This window comes from Ambystoma mexicanum, chromosome 8 (genome assembly GCF_040938575.1).
Source record: "Ambystoma mexicanum isolate Mex_15411 chromosome 8, UKY_AmexF1_1, whole genome shotgun sequence".
NCBI classification, from domain to species: domain Eukaryota; kingdom Metazoa; phylum Chordata; class Amphibia; order Caudata; family Ambystomatidae; genus Ambystoma; species Ambystoma mexicanum.
This window is the reverse complement of record NC_090929.1, coordinates 649,393,282-649,404,985: the sequence shown is the minus strand read 5'-3', so window position 1 is coordinate 649,404,985 and position 11,704 is coordinate 649,393,282. Positions and strand designations below refer to the sequence as shown.

The window sequence follows — 11,704 nt, the reverse complement described above, 5'->3', positions numbered from 1 at the left end:
GCATCCAGTGGCAGCTCCCAAAATGATGCATCTTTTTATGTAAAACTGCTTTGTTAATGTACAGAGGATTGCCAGCCTCTTGATAGTATGTGAATCTATGAGCGCAAATGCAGAAAAAGATTCTAGATAGCAAAGTTGAAATAAGATAAAGCAATACCTTCTAATACTAACATAATGGAGGAAAAGAAATCTGAAAATAAAATTGAATCAATTAAGGGTCTATAGTGTTTCTGCCTTCCCCTTCTCGGTTACATTAAACACTTCCACTGTCAAATTCCACAAATGTTTTTAAAACCGGTCATTCTGAATTTTGCCATTGACCGTTGGGAGAAGGCCAGGCATGTGAATGCAAGATTAAAACTGAGAGAAAAGCCAAAGGAATAGATTCAAGCATATTCTCAGCATTAATAAGACATGTATGCAATATGCAAGCATATTCTCAGCATTAATAAGACATGTATGCAAATATTACTGCAGCACAGTAATAATCATATGCACAGAGGAAGAAAAACAACAAGTAGTGTTTAGGGCTCGTTTTTTTAAAATTATTTTATTTCTAGTATATGGAGGCTCCAATAGAAGATGTAAATTTAAGTTTATGCTTTACAAAAAAAAAAAACTACCCCAAACCAATCCCCCCCAAGCCCTCTCCCCTCCCTGCATTCCCTAAAAATCATCAGAAAATAAGCCTTGGAGAGGACAGCAGGACACCAGGACACCATGGAGCGTCACCAAGGACAGCACCGTGATTACGTCTTCAGGGACGGCACCAAGGCAGTGTCTTTAGGCACGGTACCAGAACAACATCTTCAAGAAATGGGTCAATGAAATGCCTCCAGGGACATTGCCTAGGGACCATAATCAATTAAAGCGCCAGGGCAATGTCTTCACTGACAGCATGAGGAGAAGGTCTCTGGGGTGCAGCATCTTCAAAGGGAATGCCATGGTATATCAAGGAGAAAGCAGGGGAATAAGCGAGCATGTCACCACAGTAACCAAGGCAGTTGAATGCAAATTGGACACAGCAGGAAGATGCCAGCAACATCTTCATCGCATGACAACACCTAAACGTGAGCAAGTTTCAAAGATGACAAGTTGACACCTTTCCACAATTTAAAATGTACAGAGTGAATGAATAGACAGAAGGCCTCCAAAACGACCTCCCAATATGATAGTGACCAATTTCACACGATCACCTTACTAGTCCATGAGCTGCTTAACATGCTTTACGCCAGTAAAGAATGGAGGGGAAGAGTCAGGCCACCCAACCTAAAAACAGTTAGGGAAACGTGCTAAGTTAGATATAGTGCGAGTAAACATGGTAGATGTCTGGAAGCTCTTTCTAGGTTTACAGTGAATTGGAACACAGTACATCAGGAGCATGCTCCTCGTGGACAATGAAGGAACATGGCAGGTGACCAAGTACACCTATTAATGGACAAAAAGGGAACATGGAAGGTATCAGGTGCAGTCGATAGAATATAATGTGAGACATACATGTAAGTATACAATGCGAGGATAGAGCAACTGATCGATGCATTTCATATAGACGAGACAGGCATTTAAAAGGTTGTACAACAAAGTGAGATGCTGCTTTGGTTGAAGTCATTGTCACTTGGGTGCCAGGACGGCATCTGGGAGTCCTGAACAGGTTTCTAACCCTCATTCATTAACATACTCCAAGGTGTGGGAGCGGAAGCGGGGGTTAAAGTCTCTTCTCCGCCAACTACACCATGTTCCTCTCAATGGCTGCACTCTCCAGATCCTTGGATGCAATGGAAAAGACTCCAGCGGGGAGGCGCAAGAGCTTTAATTTATGGCATTTTATAGACAATATCTGATGCAGAATGCCGACAAGACAACAAAACCACATATAGAAATAGGGTTGCAGGGAACAGGACTTTTCCTGCAACAGGAGTGAACGAGTGCACATCGAGTATGAAAGCGGATCAGGTTTTTTTTTTTTTTTTTTTAACTTTGCTGTTTTTTCTTCAAAGCCTCCACCAAGTCATTCTTAAGAGCCTCCTGTTTGGATTTATCTGCAAACGTCTGGACAGACCTGTGGCAAGAAAACATAAAATTTGTTACAAAAACAAAAAGGTATCCATTTGTGCATCTAAAGGCTGGTTGCTGCCAAAAGGGGCACCTTATTTTTCTGGGCTCGGCCAGATTATAGTTCCCTACAGTATTGTCACATTCAACATTTTTAATTCCCAAAAGGACTACTTTAAAATCTATACCCATTTGTCTTATGTGCCAGTCCAAGCACCAATTGGTCCCATTATGATAAAAAGCACAGGTTTTTCATCACAGCAAGTGATATTCTCCAAATAAATAGTTCAATTTCCTATAGCTTGGATTGAAGAGGTGCGACAAGCAGTCTTACAAAGCAATATTCTCAAACAGCAATGCACAGTCAGTCCTCCACTTTTCCGCTACCCGCCACACGCTCTCCAGCTTTACCAAGTCAGTCCTTTACGTCTTAATTTATGAGAGCTTTCCAAACAACAATATAGTGCATAACCTGTTTAGAGAAGGATCGAACATAAGGCAGTGAGAAAACCAACCTGAATTTTCTGAAAGTTGGACAAAACATTAGTGAAGAATGTATGTAGATGATAATACATGTGCAGCGGTCTATGCATGCACATACAAACCGGTATATATGTTGGTTATAACAAATGGGGCGAAGGTAAGGATAGGGATATGGCTTTGGCAATGCTTCGGCTCTCATGGACAATCGGGTTGTTTTCCGTATGCTGAGGTGCTATTTAGCCCCTATACTGCCTGCACGAACCTCACAAGGCATGTCCAGGGACAAGCAAGGAATGTGCACCATCTGCACCTTTTGTAGGCAGCTGCTTAAAGTGAAAAGTAGATACCAAACACCTTGGAACATCGCCCTTTTGAAAGGTTGAGACAAGAAACCATATGAAGAGCTTACTGTTAGATTGACACAATGCCTCTGTCTTGTTACCCTGATGTGGGCGGGTCAACAATGGTCCGAGGTTAGGATTGGCGGCGCAAAGGGGGTGGGGGGATGGTCATAATTAACCTACCATCCTTTCCGTACATCATGTGTTTGGAGAGCAACCCAAATGGAATATCCCTTTGTAGGGAGTCCTGCTCCCAGGGTGCGTGGTGCCATAAAGTTGTTTTCCGCCATCTTTGGTGTTGTTTGTGAATGAAACTTACTGAGTCAGAGTAGACGTCTAACTGTTGACAGAAAGTCTAGCAAGAAGACAGTCCAAAAGAATCTGCAAGACTGACGAAGTCCCCTGCAGGATCTAGGAATACACCATAAGATTGGCAAAAAATAATGTCAGTGCTGAGGCCAAAAGGGGGGAATCTTATTGGTACTTGGGGCACTGCTCAACATAACTAAAATAATTCACACTGTGAAGGCAAAGTCATATGTAGTTCTCCACATTACAGAGAATGACGAAACAATGCAACCCGTGGGGTTGAGAGGCGGGGATTACCAAATTGGATTCCAGTGTCTTCTTGAATCTCTCGAGTGGGAGACAGATTGAAAAAAATGAACGACTCTGGTCAGTCATGCTTGGTTTGTCACTGATCACACTACTGAACCTAAAGAAGTCCAGCAAGAGTAGCACTACAGGATTCTCCTCTGTGAGAGTGTGCGTTGGCCATGCCTAAAAGAGTGGTCAACATTCAGGCTTGGTTACAGGAGGATGGTGCTAGAGGTAGGTATGGGGTAGGGGTGGAGGAGGGAGGCAACACCCATTTCTCATCACTGAACCCAAAGTGATCTTGTTTTAGGAAGGAAAAAAGGGGGTGGGGGAAGAGAGGATTCAGACTGGTAATCAACCATTTTCTGATTTTTGATCATTAACGATCCTCCCATGGAGAAAGCTCTTCGCTTTCTGCTATAATCACTAGACATTAGCCCAACTAGAAGCGCAATAACGTCTAGTAAATATCCCAGAAGCCCTTGGTTGGGGATGACGGCTGCAGAGCAGTGGTATTGGTAAGGGTTAGTGCTCCAAAACATTAAGTGAAGGAGGCAGCAATGCTGTAAAAGCAGGCCATTTACAAATTTGTAACATATGTGGCCTGGGTCGAACCTCTCCTTTTGCATCTGCCAGAAAGAAAAGTTCCAAGTGAAATGCAGGCTCTTCAAGAAAGAAAAAGGTAAAAAGTAGAGAGCGGGGGTACCCAAAAGCCAGGCTTGCCTATGTGGGGGAGAAAGTGATGCTCCACAAGTATATAAAGCATAGGTCTCACAGTAGGAAAATGACCCTTAAAATAATAGGTCTGCATGGGCTTGAGTGGCAAGGGGTAAAAATAAGATGTCACAGGCTCTACATGAGTCCGGGTGAAAACACTTCTGTTTTGAATGTTGGGCGATTTACCAAAGGAATGGATGCATTGCAGAGTCCCTTCTTGAAAGACACGGAGAAGGGAAACAATAAGACATGCATTACTTACCGTAATAGCATTTCTGATGATTGTATCTGCTTAGATTCACATGCTGTGCATATGGTCCGACATCCAGTGGTAACCGTGAAGTATTGCATCTTGTCTTTCGGGGACCGAAAGGGGATGTCGGCATAGGCATGTCTGTAACACTATCCCTATCGTGACGTGTGTAGTACCCAAAATCCCTCACGCGCCAAGGTCCCTCCGATTGTATTTTTTCTGCCAGGAGGGAGCCCAAGGCTATAGTGAGTGAGTACATAAAGAGAGAAAGTAGTAAGAAGTCCATGTTCCTTCCACCCCGAGTGGGGCGGTATGGAGGGCACATGCAAATCTAAGCAGATACAATCATCAGAAATGCTATTACGGTAAGTAATACAGGTCTTCTGATGCTTGTTAAACTGCTTAGAATCACATGCTGTGCATAGACTAGCGAGCAGTACCCGGAGTTGGAGATGGGTTGTGAGAAGGAACAGTAGAGAAAAGATGTCTTGGTACTGCTTGTCCCACCTGAGAATCAGACCTAGAATGAGTGTCTAGGCAATAGTGTTTTGTAAAGGTGTGTACAGAACTCCAGTTGCCGCTTTGCAAATGGACTCGAGAGGAACAATTGCAATGAATGCTATGGATGCCCCAGTGCCTCGAGTAGAATGTGCTCTAGGCTTGAAGGGCAGTTCTCTCTTCGCAAGTGTAACATTGTGATGAATTTGACAATCCACCTTGAGATAGCTGATTTAGAGACAGGATCCCCTTCTCTACCAGCTGCCACTGAAACTAAGAATTGTTTAGTCTTTCTTAGTGGTTTAGCTTTCTCCAGGTAAAACATGACTGCCCTGCACACGTCTAGTGTGTGAAGGCTTCTTTCGGCCATGTCAGTAGGGTTCTGGACAAAAGTGGGTAGTTCGATTGACTGGTTCACATGGAACTTGAAAATAAATTTGGGCGCAAACCTGGGATGTGTGCGCAGAACTACCTTATCTTTGTGGACTGTAACAAAAGGGGTCTAAAACAAAGAGCCTGTAGTTCGCTAACCCTTCTGATAGAAGTGATAGCCACTAGGAAGGCTGTTTTATAAGTCCGGTCTTTCAGACTTGCTTTATGCATAGGCTCCAAGGGAGCTCCCATGAGCCTGGTTAAAACCACATTCAGATCCCATCCAGGGGCTGGGTGAGAGATGGGAGGATAAATCCTCTTAACTTCTTCCATAGAGGCTTTAATCACCGGTATCTTCCACCACAATACCTTTTGCTGTGATGTGGTGTAGGCTGACAAAGCAGCCAGATGAACCATTAGGGAATTAAAGACTAACCCAGAGTCCAACAGGTGGGTTAGATACAACACAATGTGTGAGGGTGAGCAATCGATAGGATTGACACCCTTGGAATTGCACCAGATGACTAAACGTTTCCACTTGCTAGCGTAGCAATAACGTGTATTAAGTTTCCTCGCTTCCCTGAGTATGTCCATGACCCTGAGGGAGTTGCAAGTGTCCAATTGCTATAATCTCAGGAGCTAGGCTGCTAAGTACAGGGTTTTGGGGCACAGGTGTAGGGTTCCCCCTGTCCTGAGACAACATGTTGTACAGGCAGGGCAGCTTGACTGGTAGGGAGAGGGAAATTTCCATCAGGTGAGCGAACCAGGGTTGGCGGGCCCACATGGGGGCCACTAGTATCATGGTAACTGGTTCCTGGCGCATCTTGTGCACTATCTTGTTGAGAAGGGGAGTCGGGGGGGAAAAGCGTAGACAAATTTCCCAGACCAAGTTATCCAGAGACCGTTCCCCTTGGACCAGTTCTGGGGGTACCTGGAGGCGTAGTCTTGGCATTGGGCGTTCTCCTGAATAGCGAACAGGTCGATCTCTGGGAACCCCCATTCTACGAAGACGCTGGATAAAATGTCTTCGTGCAGTCGCCATTCGTATTTTTCTGGCAGAGGAACATCTCTGCTAAGTACATCTGCTAGAAGATTGAGTTCCCCTGGAACATGTTGGCACAACAAAAACATCTTGTGTTTGAGAGCCCATATCCAAATGTTTTGGGACAGCTTGGATAGCCCTGGAGAGCGAGTGCCCCCTGTTTGTTCAGGTAATACATTGCTGTAGTGCTGTTGGTTAAGATCAGGACCATCTTCCCTTGCAGTTGTACCTGAAAGGCTTTCAATGCTTAGAACACTGCTAATAGCTCCAGTAAGTTTATATGATTGGACGCTACTTGAGGGGACCACACTACGTGTGCTGTCTGCTGAAGCAGGTGAGCCCCCCCACCCTGTGAGATGCGTCTGTCGTGAGATTGGCTTCCACTGCAGGGGTGGTGAAGGTTTTCCCCTTCAGGAGGTTTTCGCTCCACCAGCACTGCAGATCTTCACATTGTGCGCTGGCCTGACACCACTGGCTGTTGAGCCACTCTTGCATGGGACGCATGCACATCCGCATGTGGGGAACCAAGTATATACATGACGCCATCATCCCTAGCAACCGCATGGCTTTACGTACCGTCACCTCTCGACTGGCTACATATTGAGGAATCAGAGCATATTCTGAACCCTCTCGCTGGAGGGGAAGACAAGACAGTCTTCCGTCCGAATTAGTGCCCCCAGAAATTGTTTTACTTGGCTGGGGACTAGGCTGGACTTCTTTTCGTTGACTGAAAAGCCCAGGCTGAAGAGGAGATCTACTGGGTGTTCGAAAAACAAGCGTCGAACGAGTCCCCCGTAATGAGTCAGTCGTCGAGGTAAGGGTAAACTGGGATTGATGGTCTGCGCAGGTGTGCTGTGCCACTGGCAGGACTTTGGTAAACACCCTTGGCGCTGAGGCGATGCCGAAGGGGAGTACTTTGAACTGGTAGTGTTTGTCCTGGATCATGAACCTTAGGTATTTTCTGTGCGCTGGCAACATTGAAATATGAAAGTATGCATCTTTCATATCCAATGTTGCCATGAAGTCCCCCCGTTTCAGCAATGGGATCACTTCTTGTAGTGTTACCATGCAAAACTTCTGGGGTTTTATGAACTTATTCGCTGGGTGCAGATCTAGAACAGGACGCATACCGAGATCCTTTTTGGGTACAAGGAAGCACACTGAATAAATACCCTTGTTTACCTGAAGACTAGGGATGGCATCTATGGCGTCCTTTCCCAGCAGTGCTTCCACCTCTTGAATCAGGATGTTTAGATGGTCCAGTGAAAGGCGCTGTGAGCGCGGCGGTCTGAACTGTGGAGGTTGGGAGAATTCCACGCAATAACCGTGGGCGACCGTCTTTAAGTCCCACTGGTCGGAAGTTATCCCCTCCCATGCCTTGAGGAAAGATGTTAATGGCCCCCCAGACCGGGGAGGCATGGGAGGGGACCGGGACTTGGTCGTCATTTCTGACCCTAGGCCGTGGCACCTCTGTGATTAGGGCCTCTGCCTCTACCCTTGCCGCGTTTCTGACTCCTTGAAGGATAGTAAGCGGGGCTTCCAGATGTTTGGTTATTGTTGAAGCTGCCCGTGCCGTAGTTTTTTTGACCGGCACAAGAGTTATTACGCCTCTGGGAAGAGGGTTTTTGTGTAATTTGTTGCAGAGACTTTAAGGTCTCATGCTGCTTCTTGGCTGTTTCCAACGCTTCATCAACTGCTTTCCCAAAGAGGTTTGACTCTTCGATGGGCATATTAATGAGGGAGGCCTGAGTTTCAGGTTTAAACCCAGATGTACGCAGTCATGCGTGTCTCTTCTTCAGAAGATCCCTTGTGCAAGGGATCTGCCAGATGTTTCCGCAGTATCCAGGATTTTTTTTAGCCACATTCTGGTTAACCAGTTTTCCTTCTGCAACAATGGCAAGAAGCTTGGTCCTGGCCGGTTCCGGGACCACCTGAAGGCCTTCTTGGAGCAGGTTCCATTGGGCATCAGCATAGCTTGCTAATAGCGTAGTCTTATTAGCAACCCGAATGGTTATTCAGCTGCTGACGTGACACGTTTGCCTAGGGCATACAATCGTTTAGACTCCTTATCCGGAGGTGATTCTCCAGTGGCAAGGGGTACCCCTGCCCTCTTACGAGTAGTGGTCACCACCAGTGAGTCCGGGATGGCATGCCCCTTGATATATAGATGGATGGAAGGAGAAGGCCGAAATAATTTTTTGACTCTCGGGTTCACGGCCCTTGTCTGGGCAGGTGTGACTAAAGATGGAGCTATCCGCCTCTTAACAGAGTTGAGGGGAATGGATTGACTTGCTGAAGGTTTTTCCTTAATAATGTCCTCCACAAAATCCTGCTCAGGCAAAGTCTCTTGAGTGGCAATTTTGAAGAATTCTGCTGCTTTTTTCAACATGTGTTGAAAGCCATTTGGTCATCCACAGGGGAGGCCAGGCGAGCCGGAGTGGAAGGAGGAGAATCCATGCACAAAATATCAGTGTCCTGATCTTGATGTGACCAAGGATCCTGTCCTTCTTGCTGGGTTTCCGCCCAGTTCTCCGTCGTCTCTTGTTGATCTTCATAATTTGAGAAAAGAGGATTCCTCTTCTTCAGTATAGATGTCCCTGCATGTGTCCATGTGGGCCACGTCTTCCTGTTGGAAAACCTTAGGGTGAACATCTTGTATTTGAAGGTTAGGGTCTACACAAGCCTTTTTCGGCAGAGGCTGGTCAGCAGAACCGATAATCCGCTCCAGCCGATCCATACTTCCCTCGAACTTTTCCGTAGTCCATTTCGAGGACCTAAAAGGGACTAGGTGGGGAGAAACAATGTTCTCCGCCCTTTAGCGTCGAGAGGAACTTCTCAGGGTGTCAGAGAGGCTCTTGACTATCCACGTAAGAGTCATCGGAATCGCGGCCCAAGTCTGCCGAAAAATGTTCCGCGGCCTGGCCCATAACTTTCTGCGTGACCGGGATAAGGCCCACCGCCGCTGTGATCCTACCGATGCTCTTCCGGATAGTAACCAAATCGTCGTGAAACAAAGCCTCCTATGATGTAGCGGTAGCCGAAACGCCATCCGCGGCACCAGAAGGCCCAGCGGTCGGAGTGCCGGGTAGAGGCCTAGTCGTAACTTTCCGGCCTATTGAGGCCTTGGAAATCGTCAAAGTTTCGGACTCTAAAACTTCGGTGTAGATTGGGGAGTAGCGCCCTTATTCATTTTTGTTTGCCCAGTCATCATGCGCTGTTGCGGATGCGGGGAAGGCTTTGGATCTATACGATCTGAGGGAACCGTCGAAATTTTCGACAGACCAGTTGGCGCTTTCGCCTTTTTCGACGAAGGCGTCGAAGATGGCGTAGGGGTTGTGTGTTAAGTGCGATGTTTATGTATGCCCTTGTCGCCGGGTTTAGTCCCTGTAGCAAGACCAGAGTCGAGCCTGGAAGGGACGGGCGTGGCGGACCTACAAGTGTCCACCTCAAGGTCTATAACATCCGCATTGGACGTTTGGTCATCCGAAGTAGCCCCGTCACTTTCGGCTGGTGTTGCGGTAGGGGAGGGAGGCTCCACGCGCGACATGCCGTACGCGGCACACCGCTTTACACAGCGTTCCTTAAGGGTTTTAGGCTTAAGGAACTTGCACGCTGAACACCGCTTTTCGTCGTGCTCTAGGGGGAAGACAGGCGATACACGTCCTGTGCTCGTCCTTCCAAGGATATCTGACCCCACACTTAGGGCAGAATCTAAAAGGAGTCCTTTCCATAGCAAAAGGGAAGGATGACCAGACCGAAAGGGAAAGAAGTGGCAAGGAGGAAAGACATAACAATATGGCCACCCCGAACCCACTCTCCCTACTGTATAGGTCAGCCAGAGGGCCCGACCACGTGGAAATCCAGCCGCCGGATCGTAGGCGCCGAGACCACAGCCGTAGACTATTCCCCCGTAGTCTTCGTCGAAGATGTTATTAGGCAAAGTGATTTAACGGGGCATTAAACCGAAATTCGGTAAAGATAAACAATGTCTCTAGTAAGAGCTCCGCTGTAGGGCGACCAGTTATCTGGGCTGAAAAAAACAATCTGAGGGACCTGGGAGCGTGAGGGATTTTGGGTACTACACACGTCACGATAGGGATAGTGTTACAGACAACGCCTATGCCGACGTACCCCTTTGGGTCCCCGAAAGACAAGATGCAATACTCCACGGTTACCACTGGATGTTGGACCATATGCACAGCATGTGATTCTAAGAAGATTAACAAGCATCAGAAAGGAGGGATTCTGCCTACATACTGTGTAGGTTAAGAACCATGAAGGTCAAAGAAATGCCATTGCTCAAGGACTGCAAGGTAACTCCCTGAACACGGAAAAGTGTGGTAATTCTGGAGTACACAATTCTGTCGGCCCCACAATCACCTGAGAAATTAATCAATGGTGACTGGTCAGCTTTCATTATTTAAATAGTCTGAGTTTGGTGCCTTGGTTGTTCAAGCCAAGTCACTAAAATTAAGGAAAGGGTTGTTGGGTAGGATCAAGGTGAGACAAGCAATGCATCAGGTATGAACATGCACCTCCTGGGTTCGAAGCAGGACAGACGTGACAGTACCTATACGGGTCCATGACAGACAGCTGTGGCATGTGCTAGGGAGCGAGTTTACACAAGGGCGTTGTGTACAAAGCTACAACGAAACTAAAGAAAATCTTGAAGGGAGAGCAGAAGGGGTGTGGGTGAGACTGAAGGTGTGTGTGAGTGTAGCAGTACAACCTGTCCATGGTTTAAGTGCTTGATTCGGATAGCTTTGTTTGATCTTCACATCACAGATATGATTGCAACACTCATTTATGTAAAGGGGTTCAAGAATCACTTTTTTGGCCAGTTGATGCTGCTACTGTTGGGGGAGTCATCCAGAAGGGAGTGAAGTGGCATGCTAGAATCTCAAGATGGGTGGTAAGTACTTATTTTCAGCAATCGGTTTCTGAAAGGCAACTTTTTGTATGGGGCCAACAGCTGACAATTCAACAGCAGGGGAGGGACTGTTCTTTTCTGTCTGAAGTCGCAGCTCTATTTGGCTATAAGCATGCTCATGGCCCATCCGTTTTCCAAGCTCTCCTCAACCCTTAAAAAAACACTCCTCAACCCTTGCACAACTTTGCTTCTCAATTACAATTTCTAAATCTGTCCAACTACTACAAGCAGAGCACTTGTGTGTGTCCACGTCTTGAAAGTAGTATAATCCATCGGACAGTTTAGAAGCACCTCAAGCTTCCCATATCACGTGTGAAATAATCAGCCAGTTCAGGATTTTAAGTACATATAATATTGCAATCCGTTACCTTAAATTCTGCATGCAATGGCAGTTGATGTATAAGCATTGGGGCGCATTA

At 46.6% G+C, this 11,704-nt stretch overlaps 1 protein-coding gene across 4 annotated transcripts in view; it reads right to left on the bottom strand.

The window, feature by feature from the left end:
• Positions 1-531: 531 nt before the first annotated feature.
• The window catches only part of CAPZB (capping actin protein of muscle Z-line subunit beta), a 631,298-nt gene continuing 620,125 nt past the window's right edge, over positions 532-11,704 (bottom strand). For all 4 annotated transcript variants that reach the window (XM_069610389.1, XM_069610387.1, XM_069610388.1 and 1 more), the window contains one exon: positions 532-2,059. In XM_069610389.1, coding sequence (XP_069466490.1) covers positions 1,972-2,059 — 88 coding nt within the window. In that variant the 3' untranslated portion in view covers positions 532-1,971. The remainder of the gene's footprint in view (positions 2,060-11,704) is intronic.